Here is an 18,694-nt window from a genome sequence, read left to right on the forward strand (position 1 = left end):
GCTGTTTATTCGGATTAAATCAGGGAAAATTTCAATATAATAACCCCTCTTCACCTCGCTTCAAGTATTTTTGACTAATTCTGGACATTAATCAATCCAAGAAGGACAAAAATTCTTTCTGATATTATCGCAGTCCTCCCTAAGGTTTCGGTTTGATCTCACGCCCCAAAAATATAAAACATTCTTGACATCCCTTCACATTTTAGATATTGTCTAGATACCTCCCCTGTATAATGTAAGCTATTTGTTAATAAAACTTTGTTCGAATTCGACTCAAATTGATAGAGTTAAACTCGATAGTACTAACTCCTTAACTTAAGTTAGAGTTTGAATTTTTTATCTAATTAAATTAACAATTGGATTCAAGTCAGTTTAATTTGAATTTAACCTTGTTCGTTGACAAATTTCTTTTCAACATAGATTAACAATCTAAAAAATAGGTGTGTCAATTTTTAAAGATCGGCGCTAATGTGCTATTGGCACTCTAATAATAATATTTTTAAGTCCCACTTAAAAAATATTTTATACTATAAATTTATTCTTAAATGAAATTATTAAAATGAATAAAATTATTAAAAAAATAAAAATAAATATATTCGAATTGAAAAAACCTAAATCAAAGAATTAATTTCATTTTAAATATATTTTTCCCTAGTTTGTTTGTTCATCTTATGTTGTGTACTGAAAAATTCAAATAAATATTAAATTCAAACCATGATTATGAATTTTAACTATCAATTTGGCAAAGAAAAGTTGATGTACTTAAAATTTGGAGAGAAGAATGGATTAAAAAAGACCATATATATTTTGCAAAGGGCAATTTTGGAATGTTATTTTTAACAATTCTCACTATAGCATGGCAATTAACAATTATCACTAGCAGTACTAGATAATAGGTGGGGAAATGTTTTTTTTCAAATTAATGGGTAAGAAAGTGTCATTGAGACAAACCATGAGGGGTGGGGGGGTTTAAGGTCATTCGGCCTAAAATTAAACACGCACAGGTTACAACCTTAAAACTTAGGGAAGATGGAGATACAGTTTCTTCTTAAATCATGTTAAGGGGCCGCCCCAGTTACCCACCCTTAAGGCCACCACACTTATCATTTGTCTGTCTTTTACAAGCAGAAGAAAAGAAAGACCAATGAATCTATTGCCCATTGCTCTGGATGGTTGACTTCCTCATCAATTTAATGAACTGAAGGTTAGCTTGCTGGCTCGTATCTGCAAACACAGTCGTATATGTCCCCTTGAATCAATTTTTCTGCCAGCCTCTGATTCTTCACCATTGCAAGCTGCGAAAAAGGCTCTTACATGTTACAGGAAGGGTTTCAAATTTTACATTCTGAAATAAATATAAAACTGGGGGGGTTATACCTTCAGAGCATCACATTTAAACCGAGCATTAAAGTTGGTATGCAGAGCTCTACCCATCCCTTCCAAAATAATCTGCAGGGAAGCAACTCATGATATTAGAGTTGCATTCATTTTCTCTACATTGCCTACATTTCTGTTTGTAGCAACTAATACTTAATGGAGTAGGAAAAATAGAATACAGAGAAAGCTACAAACACAAGAAAAAAAAATCTAAAGTTTCTGAAGAGGATTTTTTTTTTTTTTTAAAGTTTGTCACTAGCGAGTATTTCAGTAATTAAATTTAGCTTCATACCAGATCAGCATTTTTTGCAGCAGCTGCTAGATCAGAGCTGACTTGCCTTAGGTCAATGCACGGACTTCCACACCCATTCTCAACTACCATCAGAGGAACTGAAGATGAATTCTCTTTGCTACCATCTGAAGTATTAACCATTGCATCCACCAATAAGCCTCCTGCCTCGGCAGCCCTGCGAAGAATGTCACAATGCTGCAGGTAGAAGAATCAGTTTGGTTTCTTGTTTGATTGATATTTTGACATAGTAAATTTAAACTATCGAGTGTTCATGGGTAAAGACAGACCTTGGCAGCCTCAGCTACAATATCAGGGAGCTCCATAGCAGTTACATCATTCAGTGCAGGGAGTGAATTAGCAACCAAAACAACCTGTGAAACATTATGTTATTGCTTCTTAATGCATAAATTAAGTTGTAAGAAAGACGACAAAGCTCTAGCAGAGAGTCTGATCCTGCATGAGATGATGAAAGCACTACTATTTTTAGACTAGGCATCAATTTGCAGTCAATAACATAAACTATTTAACAATGGAGATCTAGTATATGTGAGAGATTCAGGTAGGAAGGAACAAACATGATATATATTCCCAATTTTAAATGTTAGGTCATAGTCATATTGGTGTTTAGTAAAGACTCTTCAGACTCAGGAATTTAAAAAAGAAAAAGAAAACATCGGCAAACAGACAAGAATGGAAGGGAAACCGTATATAGTAGTACTGGATGTCATTTAAAGCTTTTTGCCAACTTTACACAGAAACAAACTTACTTCAGTTCCCCGTCTCAGGAGCTCCCGAGCCAGGGGTAGCATCCCTAGAATTATATCAGCACCAGAGTTGTCCACAAAGAGTAAAGCTCTCTTATGTGGTTGAGGCTTCTTCTCCCCAGACCCAAACATTCTCTCCTTGAAGACATCAAAATCATCCACCTAAGTTAAGAAATAATAACTCTTCAGAAAATTTCACCCAATCAGTTTATTTGCACAACACATAACACAAATTAAGAAATCTCCAAAATTAAAGATTATTTTCCCTACTTACCCGCCAAGGTCTCTGCATTTTGTCGCGACTCATTCTATAAATTTCAATAATTGTTCCTTTGTGATAAAGATCCACACAGGCTCGAGACCCCCAGTCAAATATGTTTGCAGCAAGTACACCCTCAATAAGTGTAAGTAGTCTAGTCTCCTGCAAAGCGGAGAGGGAGTTAGAAGGAGACAGCGCAATGATAGAAATGCTGCCACTTAGGAGAGGGCAAAGAAATTTTAGAAGCCTCATTTATGTTATAACTGGACATTTGTTAATGTAAACATGGTTTTGCCAACACAAGATTGAAGGTAGAAATGAACCTTCATTCACTTTTAACCCAGCCGCCTCCAAAAACTCACATCTTCTCTCTCTCACATCTCACCCCATCCGTCACTGTAAATGCCAGCATCACCATGATATTATTTGCACCGTCACATTGTCTTTTTTTTCTTATTTTCAATTTTTTATGTTGTTTGTATTTTATTTATTTTTTAATAATAAATTCATGATAAACATCTGGGAAGTGATAGTGTTGCTATTTCGTATCTATTTCTGAATTTATTTTCTTATGAATTTCTTACATACTAGTTGTTAATAAGGAGTTTCAAATCTTCAGTAAAACTGCACCGATATCGTGTGGTTTGGTCTAGCTCAAAATTTACTGGGTTCAATTCAGTACTTGAGAAAAAAATAAAATAGAATTTGGCTTGATTGTGTCCATCCCCAGTGCTCAGTGAGCTGCCAAAAAGTGCGCTCCAAGAAGGAAAGCACCACATGTTTGTCCCAAACATAACCATCAAATTTAACTAGGGTCAGAAGTAGTTTTATAAATCTCTCAAATATTTAGGGAATATCTAGAGATCAAGACTACAATAGAAAATAAAAAAAGGCAAGGGGTAAGGCTGTAATGATAATATTTGATATTGTCCACACAACTTTAACTTTTAGTCTTTGCAAGAGGTTGAAATGAAGGGTAAATTTGTAACTACTCGTACCTCACTCATACTGTCCAGCTCCACCAATAAGTCAGGTAAGACAGCTAGCGATGCCTCATTTTCCCTATCACATTCACCAAAAAAAAAAAAAAAAAACCATAAATTACCCTTTGTTTATCATTCATTTAGGAACCTAGATGAGTGTATTTTATTATGCTCACAACTACACAGCATTCATTGACCCATGTAAACAGCTCACATGGGTATGCAAGGCTTAACAAATATAAATACAGATGCATTGACTGAAAAGGAAATGGTTTTGAAAAGTTCTACTTGCAGTATGTTAGGAGAGACACGGAGAATAATATTCAAGCAAACACTACTTGCCTATGTAAAATTGAGTAAAATGTAGTTACCTCTGCTTTATGCTTCTATAGCAATCAAGAAATTGGAATTCTCTTAAGCATTCTTCCCGTAATTCCAAAAGATTGGCCAAGCCTAACTTCCCATATGCAGCGGGCTCCTCCATCAACCTATTCAATGGGTTAGACATTAGTAAATGAAAAAAGTCCAGGGTTAGAACGATTCATTCATTTCTTTATATTGTAGCATTGTTACATAAGCACAAATTGTAAAGACAGGAAACAATTAATGGAACCAACAGTCATTGAAAAGGCCCTGAAGAAATATGACAGGTTTAAACTTTAGCCCTTCACTGGCAAATGGAATGCACTTGTGATGTGAAGACTATGAAGTTGAAACTCAAACCGGCGACCAAGTTCATGTCATCCCTAAAGAACTGGGGCTATGTAAGACTAGGAATGAAAAACCATCACCAATTATACCCAAAAAGAAGTTTACACCCACACACAAAAACACCAAAAACATAAGAAAAAAAACAAAAAGCCTCAACTTAAAATCAAGAAGTAAAAGTTTGTGTCCAAGAGGACTGCTCTCAACAGTTAGATACTCAAAAGCTAAAGGGACTACCTCATAGGAATAAGTGAGCAAGGATGTGTGAGTGGTCATGCAACTGAACCTTTTTACCAAATATGGAATCTCTACAAATCTTCTAAAAGGATAAACAGTCAGGTAAGTAATAGAGGCAGTGAAGCATCTAGGAAGTTAATTTCATAATTAGTCAATTATCATTATTTTAAATTTCCATACCACAACATTCAACATATTAAATTGGAGCCGGCACTTCCTTGAGCCTGGAACCATTTCTATAAATGTGAGCTAATCTGATGAATGTAACTTTGCATTTATTTTCCCTTCCCAGTTGTAGCAGAAGAATGAATATAAATCTATACTACAACCAGGATGAAGGTCATTCAACTTACTATAGATTCTACAAAGACTAATATTGCACTTACTAAACTTTTTTTACTAATTTATTCATACAAACTAATGTGTATGAATGTTATTGAGTGATTTTGACTTAGTGATAAAGTAAACAATTAGACCACCTCAATCACATCCATACACATCAGTTTGTATGGACAAGTTTGTAAGAAAAGTCAGGAAGTGTAGTATTATTCTTTTAAAAATCCCTAGCTGACCTCTACAACCTTCACAAGTAAAACAAGTCGATAAATCAATGAGAAATAATCTTGAGAGTGCAGTTACCTTGCCAAGTGAGCAGAAAATGCACGAGCAAATGCATCTCCCCTTCTTTTAGCATCATCAGTTCCACCTTCACTTGCCACTGCCTACCATATTTTACGGCAAACTCTCACAGTCAGCAACTGATATCAGAAAGTAATAAACTAATTCTTTCAGAAAATGTGAAAAAAGACAAAAATAATAATAATAATAACGACCTTCTCACAATGTAAAGATGTTACAATATAACAACATAACAAATAAAATCACGGAGTTCAAATATCATATACAAATGATCAAAATCAGACTTTTAAACCACTTAAAAGTCTAACTCTTTCTTTCCTAGATAAGAAAACACAAACTGTTTTCTAGGGCTCTGACCATGTGGTTGTATTCAAGAATGAGACAGCAACTCACAAGTAGCAGCAAGGTTGAGCAGACCCAGAACAATAAATGGGCATTTATATCTTTATCTCTTACTGAACCTAGAGCACCTTGAGATATGGTCTTGCCAAGTAGATTTATTTTGCGACATTTCAGGCTTGATTTGAGTTAATGTGGGAGACAGAGAGAGAGGTTTGAGGATGATAATCTCTGTTTACCTTATCAACAAGGTCTGGCAAATGCTCTGACAGCACAGTGAACCAATACCTGCGGCAACATAAAACTTCTTCAATATACTAACCAAACCTTCTAATAGCAGTTATTTTTTTTTTTTGGAGGAAAAAATGGAGCTAAATTATTAGTATCAGTCTCATCAGACATTCAAAGTATACATATTTACAGTGTGCACTCACTCTAACTCGCCGTGATCTGTAAGATCAATGGTATTAGGCTCATATCTGTAGGCATAAGAAAAGATGATTAAAACATTTATAGATCAGAAACTGATAAATTATACGTACAAAATGAAACAAACAACAATAAACTCCAAAAACATAAGCAGCCATGTGTAATTAAAAACTGATATATTAACAAGAAATCAAGAGAAGCATATGCTTCTTTTCTTCTTCTATGGTGTATGCACTCTATCTGTTAGTTACGTGTACAAAATTATTATCTGAAGTATTATAAGAAGGCAGTGAATGCAAAATAAAAATTCATCAGCAAAATTTAATGCATAGCTACTTAAGAAAGCAGCTACAAATAGGAAAATGTGACAGGACATGAGAAACAATATCCATAACTCATACAGTGAATCATAACAACCCAAAATAAATTAAACAATTCAAATTCACATGAAGTGCAACATCAGCAAGGAAAAAAATTAGCTTAAATTGTCAACGAACAAATTTATAGATTCACGTACGCTTTAGGGTCGGCCAACAGTGGAAACACCTCCAATGAAGGTACGAGATGCAGAACACCAACATTTAATGCACTTGCATCAGGACGTAAAGTGCCACCTTTGGATAAAGGAACTTCAAAGCCTCCAAGTCCGGTGGTTCCAGGTGGAGCCATAGGTACAGGAGCAGTAATCTCAGTACCTTTCAAGACAAATTTTTCCATCCAAGAAATCTAACAATTCAACCAACATACATTATTTGATAGACATAAGACAAAGACAAGCTGAAAAAAGATATTCTTCCAGAGAGTTGAGTAGCTGAAGCAGGAATTATAAAGCGTTAATCCAACTTCCCCAGTGGTCTACTATATAAATAAGAACTTTATTCTCAAATTCAAATGATTCCAAGATTCCATCCTTTATAGCTATTAGACAAGTGGCTTTGCAAACTTTAAAGTAACCTAACTTTGTTAGAATATATGCTCATACTTTAATGATGCTTAGAATACACACACACACATATATATTGAATAGAATCATTATCATGGAGTTACTTTACCGAATTTCTCTAGTGTCATACCAAAAGCAAATTGCCATATGATAGTTTTCTGTTAAAATCTGTTTCACAACTAAAGTTAGACATAAAACTTTTTCTTATTCACTAAAAGTTGTGTGTGTCTCAGTTAGTGCTAAAACCATGTAATGCCCAAATAGAACATGAAAAGGGAGTAAGTAGTTCAGAAAAAATGTAAATAATATAAAGATAATTTATATGTGATTAACAAAGAAGCAAAAATTCCAAAGTTCAAAAAAAAATTCCATCTCGGGTAGATAAAAATTCATATTTGAAAATATAATCCTGCAAGATTTGTCAACACTTCATCCTTGAATTTGCTAATAAATGAAGGGTGGCTTTGCATTTACAAGCATGTAGCAAAGTTACTCTTACCCTATTAGGGGTCTGCATAAATAAACCCCAAAGCTCAAAAGTGGTTAATAGATATAGAAATGTTGATATTATATTCTATATTTTGAAAACTTATTTATCATGTTTTAAAAAAAGTACATAAATCAAAATATAGCAAAATACTGATTCCCTGTTAAATACATTGAGCACTAAAAAGCAAAACCACGAATGCATTTACCATCAAATCAAATTGCAGTAACCCTTAAAGGTAGAAAATTAGCAGACTAAATAATTCAATTTAACTGGAAAATGCATTTGAGGGTAGATTTTGTGAAGTCAGATTACACTTGCCTTCTCATTTAAATCCCCAAGTGGTGGACCATGAATCTTTCCACCAGTGTACGGTGCACCCATTGGGAACCTTTCAACCAATTGATGGACCATCAAGTCATCCAGACCGTGTTTTTCATAACTCATGAATGCACCTAAAGCTCCTAGGAACCCTTCATGCCGCAAAAACATTGCTTGTGCCTGTCCTTTTGACCTAAATATTTAATGTTAGAGTTGTCAAGAGAATATAAAATACAAAGAAATCCCACAAGAAGAAAAAAAGTTACGGAAATTCATTGTGAGAATAAAAGAGAGAAAAACTATGAAGCATAGGTCATTTAATTATGGGCATAACCAGTTTCACGCAATTATTAATTAGAAGGAAACAGAAACCATAGTCCAAACAAGGTACTCCTTACCAGAATTGAACAGCAAAGGAGATTGTGTCCATGGTATAAGCATGACCTCTTATAAAAAATCCTCCAAAAAAGATACGTTTGAGACCAAACCGAAGTGCATTCAAATAAGATATCTGCACAGTGGAACAGCCAAATAGAAGAAAAAATCTTTACCAATAGCCAGGAGATTCACCCACAGTATTGATGTCAAACAACTTCCAAGAAAGTCATGTAGAATGGAGAACATTAAAGCAATGACACATTATTAACATATATCATCCCAATCTTCATCTGAATGAATAGCATTAGAATTTATAAATACATAACATATCATCTATGGTGGACTATTTCTATCCTTTTTCACCTTCCCATTCTTCAATTGGAAAATAAGTAAATAGAAAAATATGACAATATTTAAAAAAAATAAAAAAAAGATAAGAAAATTTGTCCATTAGCATTGCAAACACCTTAAGCTGCTCCAAGGTAGGGCCACAGTACATTACAGTAGCAAATTCAAATATCTGTTGAGTTCAAACACCAGCTACTTTATGCTCTTGAAATTAATTAAGAAAATATAAGCACTGAGCATTTAATGCATTGAGCTTCATTTATGGGTGAGATTGAACTATGCACATGTTAAGCTTGTCTAACTTATCAGTATTGGCAATTTATAAAATAATCAGTATACATACAAAGAAAGGCTGACTAAAATATAAATCAAATCAGAAACTAAAATAAAAACTGAAGGCACCTCTTTAACTAAAATCCAAGCTACAAATATTTTGAACATAGGAATGCACATATAACCAAACGGTTTCCATACTCAACATGTTCCATATAAAGTGCCGTCTATATTGCATTATTGGTCTCCTGCGAATAATGAACTTCAAGTTTTACATATCACATAAAGTGTAGTCTACATGAAACTAACCTGCCCAATGTTATATGATATCATACGCAAGAGGGACAAAGAAATATCTTCAGGCCTGTGGTCTTCCAGCTCCTTCTTGTCAGATATAGCCTTTCCAAAACTAGATGCAATGGTTGATGCTGATAGACCAATCTATGGTAATAGATTGACTTTGTCATTCCAAAGATTAAGAAAAATAACATCTCATGCTAACATAATGAGAAAACAGAGAAGGAACCAGCCCATCACTCACTTAACCAATGGTTTAGCTATCCCAACCAGTATCGAAACAAAGAATACAATTCAAGACTAATGTTCCTTTGCTAAGCTAAAGACAATTCAGATATACCTTAGAGTAATCCATGCCACCATAAATGTCTCCAACTAGCATATCTATTGTCCTATTATCTCCCTTTTGACTTAGCTCTAGCAATTCATCAAAACTGAAATGGAATGAGAAAAGTAAGAGTCATAGTAAGAGCTCCCAATGTAGAAGATACAACAAAGCTCAAAGATCAAAATAACCTCTTGCACTTAGTTAATAACCGTCCCAATCCCCAATATGTACCACCTCCAACATTTGTCCCACTGACCCGCTGAAACTTCCCATCCCCATCAACCTACACCAAATTAGAAGCATAGATCATAACTTTATAAGTTTTACTATAGTTGAGATCAAATTCCCAGTTGAAAATGAGGAGGAAGATGATTGTACCTTGATCATACTAACACCGGATCCTATATTTACAAGAAGATACGGAAACAAATCATTATGGTCAATCTGCACAAACTCTTTTTGGCCCTCCATGTGTGTGAAAGCTTCATGACGAATGGCCTACTCAAAATATTGTTTGAAGATGAATTAATAATAACCATGAGATCTAATTAATATTAGAAAGTACAGTGAAAGAATTACAAGTACATAAAGATTAAAAACAATTAATTGTATTATTAATTTATATTGATCCATGTATTCCCTCACATAGGTAGCAAGTAAATGCCATGGCAATGGTGACAGGAAGAAAAACCTTGTTTTTACCGAACTAATTCACTCTACTTCTCCCAAATTTTTTGAAAGCTAAATATACTACCAGATTCTGGAGGAAGGGAAAGAGAAACACGTGAAGAAACATTCTAAAATTCCATTTTCAAGTTGCTAAAATTTATATTGGCAGTCCCTTATATGAAAAATGCAATAAACCCAATTACACAAGAAATAGAAGATGAAACTTGAATCTAAAACACACCTTAAGCAAAAAATTTGCTCCTGCCACAAGACAATCCATTTCATCTTCTTTGTCAAGAGTAACCCCAAGCCTTTCTTTAAAGAGGTCAGTAAACTTGTAAGCCCCACCACCTGTAGCCTTTTGCCAATATCAACTAGCTTGCATAAGTATATTGTAACAGTACACATCCTAACTAGTAGAACAGGACAAAATAAAGAAGACGATAATTTATAGTAGCTATAAACACAGTGTTACCTTAATAACAGCATTCTCATTGGCTGGGCCCTTGGAATTCCACTGGGTTGAATCAATTCCTGACCAGAAGAAATTACTGTATTTAGAAAGAAAAATGTAATGTAAAAGAACAAAATTTCCCAGCAAACAACATGAATGTGTATATATATATAAACTACATTAAATCCACAGATATGATAGTAGAATTCATAGCAGTTTGACTGCATTCACCATTATAAATTAATAAAAGAAAGACATTGAGAGAGCACTGTGAGAATATATATACCACCCTTATGAAGCTGCTTGGAATGTATGAAGTCTAAGCACTCATTTATCTTGGTTGTCTCAAACTTCACAAAATGAAGCCTCCCACCAAGAACAGGGTAGCTCCTCCTGTTACCATTGGAAATACCTAATCTCTCCTTAACGGTCTTCTTCCTTTTATCATCAATTGGTCGGTCCTCATGCCTTGAAAAATATACCAACTTGATGAGAGATCCTGTAACAAACCATAGTCTTAAGTTTCATTTACTGTTCATGCCTGAAAATTGGAAGAGAGAGAGAGAGAGAGATTTTGAAAGAAAGAAAATTTGCTGTAGTCACAAACTATTTCCGGTTAATCAGTTGCAGCTGTCATGCTAAACATCTATCAAGGATGTTTATACGAATTAAGAAGTAACATGTGACTCTGTCTGTATAAAGCATGTCCTTGCAAGTATTTGACAAAATCATGCATAGTCTATAAAAGAAGGCCACAAATTCCACGCTACACTAAAAGTTCCTTAATATTATTCTTTAGTTTACACAAAAGAAAGCAACAATATTAATAAATAATGTTAACCAATACTGATCAATATACCCATTTGAAATCTCAAAATACATTAAAATCATAAAAACAACATATTAAGCATTTGATAAATTGTTCTGTAATGTGAGAAAGCTGTCCAACACAAATGAAAGGGAAAAAAAAAGCATGATGAGAAATGAAGTACACAAAGCCACTCAAAGCAAGTGACAATTTAAAATCATAAAAACAGAGTGAAAACCAAAACAAAATATAAGAGTCCTTGAAGAAGAAGAAGAAAATTGCACCTCCAATATCAAGAGCCAAATGAGAGATATCATCAGATTGATTAGGCAACAAAATAGTAGGATCTCTCTCCTCAAAATTGCCTTGAATTGCAGCCTTGCTGAGGTCCAGTTGTGGTCTGGAACCTGAACGGTGAATTGAAGACATCTCTCTCTCACCCTGGTTAGGGTTACTGTCTTCTCCTCTTAACAAAACACCTCCCTTGTCTTTAGCTTTATTATTTTCTTGATTTATTACCTTTCCGTGAATTTCAAGAACTGGGTTTTGGTCATCTGTTGGACCAGCCATTATTTCCTAAAATTCCCAACACCAGCCGCCTAACGGCAACCTCCAACTGTTATTAATTGGGTCAGAGTCCTACTTGGTCACTTAGACTTATCCTACAGAAAAAAAAAATCACACATAATAAATGAAAAAACATCCAAAAAGGATCGTGAAGGAGAAAAAACAAATTAGATAATAAATTTACAGACAAACACAATATGAATTAGCAATTAGAAATTAAGAAAATACAATGGTAAAAAGAACAATCTGGGTAATTAACAGAAATTTAATGCAAGCAACGAGCTCAACAAAAGGGAAACCATGCATTGAATAAACTCATTTTTAATTAGTGGTCCAGATAATATAACTTGAGTTCAAAGATTCAAATTGAAGTGAGGAATGGATCTAGTCTAGATATGAGTAAAATAGAATTAAAAGGCGGGCTATTATGGAGTGGGTGTAAAAGCAAGTGGAAATGATGCATAGAAATAAAGAACAATAAAGAAGGAACAGAGAAACGGCGTGGCAAATGCAGACCTTAAATAATTGTTGATGACTGGCCTCTTAAGATAAGGGAAACACCCGGATTGGACAGAAACATCAAACCATCAATGAGTTCCTTGCAGCCAAAGTAAACCGGGATCACTGCTGCAACTAACTCCTTGTATATATTTATCGTATCGAGAGTTTGTGAAAGCCTTGGTTTTGGTTTGTCTGAATCAACTAGTCGTAGTCGCGCGAATAGCGCGTGAGGGTTAATCCTTGGGTTAGGATAGAATATTCTTCTCCCCTCTCTGGAGGAGTGGTGGTAGGTGGTGGTGAAATATAATATACGGATAGGTGAAGTGCTGAACTATTTTGGTTAAATAGTTTTGGCTCCGCCTCTGCGTAAGTCAACTCATAAGGGATTCCATTAATAGAGATTAGAATGCTTACGAGGTGGATGAAGTCGGATTATATTCCAGACGGCTAGGACTTTGGACTGATGCCAAACAGGAAGGCTTTGATTAACAGAGGGGAACAAAGCATGAAAAATGAAGCTACCCTCAACAACCGCTAGTCTGGATCAAAGTCAACATGTTCAGAAAAAGGATTTTTTTTTTTTTTTAAGGCGAAATATTTGCCCACCCAAGATTTGGTGCAAATCTATTGTCTATTTACTATTAAAAATCTAAATACTCATCTATATATTAAATTTTATTACTAATATTGAGAATAAAATTATTATTTAATAAAAATATTTTTAAAAATATAAATTTATCATATTCTCTCCCTTTAAAAGATTTAAAAACTAATAATTTATCTTATGTTCTTTCACACAAAATTTGAAAAACTTATAATCTCTCTTAAGATTTTTGTAATAACTACATACGGTTGGAGATGATGGTGACAACCGTGTTCTCCTTCCCTCTTGACTTCTTTCTCAGTAACAATCTATTTTTGATCATCATCGACGATCTTCTTCTCTTACCAATAATGAGAGCAAAATCTATGCTACGATTGAGAGAGAAACCAGAAGGGAGGAAAGATGCCACCATCATCATCATTTCTAACCATTAATAACTACTGCAAAAATCTTAAAGAAGAATATAAGTTTTTTAAACTTTAGTTAAAAAAAGCTTTGCTTTTAAACATGGGGAATAAAAATATAGTAAATTTTTAATTTTAAAAATATTTTTATTAAATAATAATTTTAACTTTAATAATAATAATTAAATTTAACAAAAAAAATAAATATTTAATTTTTTAATAATTAACAAATAAAAAATTAGATTTATAATAAATCTTGGGTGGGAAATAGTCATTTGGCCTTTTTTTTTTTTTAATTATGAAAAGACATAAGCCCTACTTACAGTTGCACAAAGTTTACGAGATTCCAAATATGATAGCAAGAGTTCTCCAACCAAAAAACATAGAAAGGAATTCTTGTGATATGGCATTACTCGTCTCATTCACAGTCAATTACGCAAGCACAAATCTTATACAACATGGAGATTTACATGCCCCTTTCACATTTATTCATAGGAAGTTTTAACTAATAACCAATATCCTTCTATTGCCAGACACAATACTTAGGAGTGTTGCCTCCCAGGATGCAACACTCATTCTATACTTGGTACGTAGAAGAGTTCCAAAATATCCAACATCATTAGAACCACATGGAAACTTTCAGATTGCAGCAACTAGATAAGCAGAAAATTAGCGTTTAGTTCTGATATTACATGGACATAATTCAAGCATCAGCAGCCTTCTCAATATGGGCTCCCATTGTACTGGCACTTGTTTTGGAGCGCTTCACTTCATAATCTTTTACAGCAGCCTTGATAGCATCTTCTGCCAGCATGCTGCAGTGAAGCTTAACCGGAGGCAGAGAAAGATGTTTTGCTATTTCCCTGCAACACAAAACAAAAGTTGATGGACTATGAGAAACTTGAAATTTTCTATTCTTTCCAATTTCCATAGGCACTTGAAGTATTAGGTCACTATATTACAAGCAACATCAACAGCCCGATAGAGAAGCAGAAAACAAGATAGATTTTAGTGTCGGTACAAATGGGACTTATAATGGACCATCAGGGAGACAACTACTTTTTCTCATGCCAGAAATGAATATACCATTCTATATCTAAGTGGTAAACCTCGGAACATCTCAGTCCACAATTGAAACAATATATCCAAAGATTTCTAAGACTTTTCGAACATATATGGAATCTATAATGAGAAAAAAAAAGATATGTAAATGTTTTAATCATAAATTTTAGCACATAACCGTTCCTTAAATAATGCAATGTAATTTGTACTGAAAATCCATGTGATAAATGAAAGATAAGCAAACCATTTACATGTGCATGAGGATTTTTCTTCGTCCACACAAACAGTGATTTCCATGATTTTATTTAGTATTAGGATTTTAATTTTTACAATGACTTGACTTTGTTTATTGTTTCTAACATTTTGCAGAGTTGCACATATCAATGTCTGACTTATGAATGTCAAATCTAAAAATTACTACAGGCATAGAAACCAAACACCACCTACTCCTAACAAGAACTCTGCCTCTTCAGGAGAGATCCACAGAGCAGCCAAAATAAAATTGTCCATAGTGCAGGAAATAACTGTTATTTCATTAATTTTTTGTTGATGCAGACTAAACGGGAAGTCTCAATCAATCTAATACAAATAGTTCATTCAGCAACCACTTCCATGTCCATAATGAATTTCCCAATGAGAGGCTAGAATGCCAAATGGCATACATGAAACCTATACAGAATACAATCAGCAAAGGGCAAATAAATATGAATTACCCACAAATGATAATAGCGGCATTTACCTACATAATTCAAGTTTAAAACATTGAAGGATGTCAGAAATATATATTAGGTTTACAAGTGTGAAAATTGAAACATATACTATACAAAACCAATTGGCTTGTGTTAAGGTCCAATCCACACACTTATATACCACTTTCTTATATTCTATTTATTAGATGTGAGATTTCTTTTAGTTTCCAACATCCCCGCTTAAGCGCAACCACCTAGATTATTAGATCTGTCGTTTAGCTTAGCCAGTTTTTCGCTAGATGCATTATCACTTGCATCCAGAAACACTTTTAGGCCGTTAGGCCCGTCATTTGACTTGTACTCTGATAACATGTCGGAAATATATATTGGGTTTACAAGTGTGAAGATTAAAACTCATATTGCACAAAATCAATTGGCTTGTGTTGAGGTCCAACATACACACTTATATACCACTCATTTTACTCAAGTTTATTAGATGTAGGACTCTCTTTCATTCTTTTTTATTTAAGTCTCCAACAAAGGGGCATACTCATCTTGATCAACTAGAGCAAGCAAACACTATTATCAATTTACATGTTTTGAAAATAAACCTCAAAGCTTATCTGAAAACACTATTTGAACAAGCAGTAAGTCTATTCAACTTTGAGATTAAAGACATGGAACTTACGAGTTTTTAATGGTCAAGACCTCCTGCATTTGCTTCCCCTTAACCCATTCCGTAGCTGAAGCATGATAAACACAACAATGTTAAACAGATAATTAAAGCAAGTAAGTCAGTCAACTAAACTATTTCCATAACAGCCTTGAGGAAAGATAACGAGCTACCCAAAAAAACTAACTTAATAAACAAAAAAATATGATTCAAAACATCCAAAATTCATTCAGCTGTCATAATCATATTTCATATTATAATCAATCTAAGCAAAATAATATTTAATCACATAAAAAGTTTCCGTAAAGAAATACCATACAAATGCTTAAATAATGTAGTAACCAGCCATTACACGTAAATAGACATCAGAAAACCAAAACTCAAAACAATTCAAATGGATAATAAGTAGTTTGAATTCTTATACTGTATAGGCATATGCAGGATTTAAATAAATGAATAAAATTCCTCATATTTTTCTTATCCAATAGCAAAACAACCGAAACATAAAATTACATACCAACAGATGACGAAGCAATTGCAGAACCACACCCGAAGGTCTTGAAACAGGCGTCGACGATTTGACCAGTCTTGTCATCGACCTTAATCTGGAGCTTCATCACATCGCCACACGCCGGCGCACCTACAAGGCCAGTGCCGACCGTGGGATCGTTCTTGTCAAACGAACCGACGTTCCGCGGATTGTTGTAGTGATCAATCACATTCTCATGATAAAATCTTGGCAGCGCCGCCTGGACCGGCCGCGACACCCCCTGTGCCTGGTCTGTCGCTAGCCCTAATAGTCTCTTTGAAGCGAGTCTCAGCATTTTTCTTTTTCAGTATGTGGCCTCAGAAAACCCTTGGCTCTTCGCTTCGAATATTTATTTCTCTATTTTTAGGTCAGAGAAGAGAAAATAAAATAATTTTAGGTTTTTACGAACACGTGGACGGTGGAGATGGCTCTCGATGAGAATGCTTAGCTGCCTGTGCTTTGATGTGAAATCTGTGGAAATCTCATTCCTAGACCACTAGATGAGATCGGTTTGGTTCTCTTCTCTCCGATGTTTTGCCTACGGTTTATCTAGTTCACTAAATGGGCCCATTTTGAAATTCCAGGCCCCATTAGGTGGGCTTTACAAACCAAATGGAAAGGACATATTGGGCCTAATGTGGCCCAAAACAATTAATTGGATGGGTTTCGGTCTAGTACTAGAATAGCAAACACGAGGGAGAACAATGGATTCAAAATTATTTAAATACATTTTGATATATCATCGTTAATTATATATATAGTTTTATTATTTTTATTTTTTTATAAAAAAAATGTTAAATTCTTTAAATAATTGTACCCATTCAAAAATGGTAATTTACACTATGATACTAATAGTAAAATAATAATATGGTAATAGTGTTACATATCCGGATGGTTTCTCATCTAATCAAGTCAAGAAAAAGTGATGGGAAATCATTTATTATTGCAAATACATGGAAGAAGAAAAATAGTGAGGGCTGACGCAGGAAGAAGAAATAAAGGAAATTAATCAATTTTATTAGGTGATAAGGGTAGCGACAGACTAATATATAAACCCCATTTTTTATTACTTGTGGATATATGAAAAAAAACACTGAACTCTCTTAATTTTCGTTTTTGCCTTTTTTCTCTTTTTATATATATTTGTAGTTATCATGACTACCTATCAATTAACTTTATAACGAATAGGATATTACAAAAGAGAGTTGTAGGCGGGTAAGATGGGTAAATTGGGTATTTAATAAATTAATTAATTTGGAATTTTGGACATGGTGGGCAATTTGATTATGTTAATACGCTGACTTTGTAAAATGTAAACAAAGAATCAAATACATAATAATACTTTAAATTAAAACGTAATTGTTTCGTTATATGGGAAGTTTCTTTTAATTCATTTGTGGCCCATGAGATAAAATATTCTTCTTTTACGTTGAGTCTTGAACTTCTTCTACGTGATAATACAAAAAGGGACGTCACAAACTAGAAATGTGATGGCTAGTTCAATTCTCGCTACAGGAAAAGTGTCAAATGAGCGTTCAACATGAAAAGAAAAATGGTGCTGGTTTTACATTATTGGCTCAAGTCAAATAATGCAGGCCTATGAAAATGAGCCGTCCTCAACCCCGTCGCTGTGACTGATAGCTAATTTTCCAATTTCCTGTCGTCCTATGAGACAAAACAAAACCCTCAATCACACTTTTGTCATATCAACCCTAGCAAGTTGTCACTGCAACGATAACTCACCTGCGTGTTAGACTCACCAATAATCAATCTTAACCAAAAGTGTCAACGGATTTAGCTGCCAACGAAAATAACTCGCTCATCAACTTGGTGGAATATTCCGAAAGCCTGAGCATGGGCAATTTCTTAGGTATTCAAAATTACATGATGGCTGGACCCAGTCCAGATTTTATATAAATTTTCAAGAAATAACAAGACAGAGACAAAAGCAGATTCAACGCTACAGTAGTAATTTTATATACTGCAATGAGTTGGCTGAAATGACATACACTGAGAGTAGACTCTTGGCCTATTCCATTTCAGAGAAACATGATTGCATGCATGGAGGGTCACTTTAATAATGGAAGCCGCAATATTCACATTAAAAAATACAAACAAACAGTTGAAAACAATTATAAAATGATCAGATAACTTCACTGTATTAATACATGTATAAAAAAGCGAGTGAAATGCATTCATGAAGTCCAGGGTGGAGTCGAGGACACTCTGTTTTCATTGTCATATTTTTGTGAAACATTCACGATATAAAGGCGACACTGCTAGCTACGGCTTTCACTTTTCTTCTTTCTTCTCTTTATATCTGATTGATATT

The 18,694-nt window shown here is 34.2% G+C and overlaps 2 protein-coding genes across 4 annotated transcripts; both read right to left on the minus strand.

The window, feature by feature from the left end:
- Positions 1-897: 897 nt before the first annotated feature.
- LOC123211297 (pantothenate kinase 2) lies at positions 898-12,944 on the minus strand. 3 transcript variants are annotated; one of them, XM_044629924.1, is made up of 23 exons: positions 12,417-12,944; positions 11,618-11,995; positions 10,815-11,024; positions 10,547-10,605; positions 10,313-10,429; positions 9,781-9,900; positions 9,591-9,685; positions 9,415-9,508; positions 9,087-9,218; positions 8,177-8,289; positions 7,779-7,971; positions 6,545-6,753; positions 6,033-6,077; positions 5,838-5,886; positions 5,260-5,342; positions 4,047-4,163; positions 3,691-3,754; positions 2,708-2,854; positions 2,437-2,595; positions 1,957-2,040; positions 1,670-1,864; positions 1,378-1,449; positions 898-1,295 (listed from the first exon to the last, which is right to left on the minus strand). In XM_044629924.1, exons 2-23 carry the CDS (start codon positions 11,901-11,903, stop codon positions 1,206-1,208), a joined length of 2,733 nt encoding a protein of 910 aa, XP_044485859.1. In that variant the 5' UTR covers positions 11,904-11,995; positions 12,417-12,944; the 3' UTR covers positions 898-1,205. The 3 variants fall into 3 exon arrangements, with proteins under 3 accessions (XP_044485859.1, XP_044485857.1, XP_044485858.1); XM_044629922.1 differs by having other exon boundaries at positions 10,812-11,024; XM_044629923.1 differs by lacking the exon at positions 12,417-12,944 and adding an exon at positions 12,248-12,391 and having other exon boundaries at positions 10,812-11,024.
- An 848-nt stretch (positions 12,945-13,792) lies between these two features.
- On the minus strand, positions 13,793-16,720 carry LOC123212572 (iron-sulfur cluster assembly protein 1-like). Its single transcript, XM_044631751.1, has 3 exons — positions 16,351-16,720; positions 15,849-15,903; positions 13,793-14,272 (listed from the first exon to the last, which is right to left on the minus strand). Exons 1-3 carry the CDS (start codon positions 16,655-16,657, stop codon positions 14,113-14,115), a joined length of 522 nt encoding a protein of 173 aa, XP_044487686.1. The 5' UTR covers positions 16,658-16,720; the 3' UTR covers positions 13,793-14,112.
- Between the last annotated feature and the right edge of the window lie 1,974 nt (positions 16,721-18,694).

This window comes from Mangifera indica, chromosome 3 (genome assembly GCF_011075055.1).
Source record: "Mangifera indica cultivar Alphonso chromosome 3, CATAS_Mindica_2.1, whole genome shotgun sequence".
Taxonomy (NCBI): domain Eukaryota; kingdom Viridiplantae; phylum Streptophyta; class Magnoliopsida; order Sapindales; family Anacardiaceae; genus Mangifera; species Mangifera indica.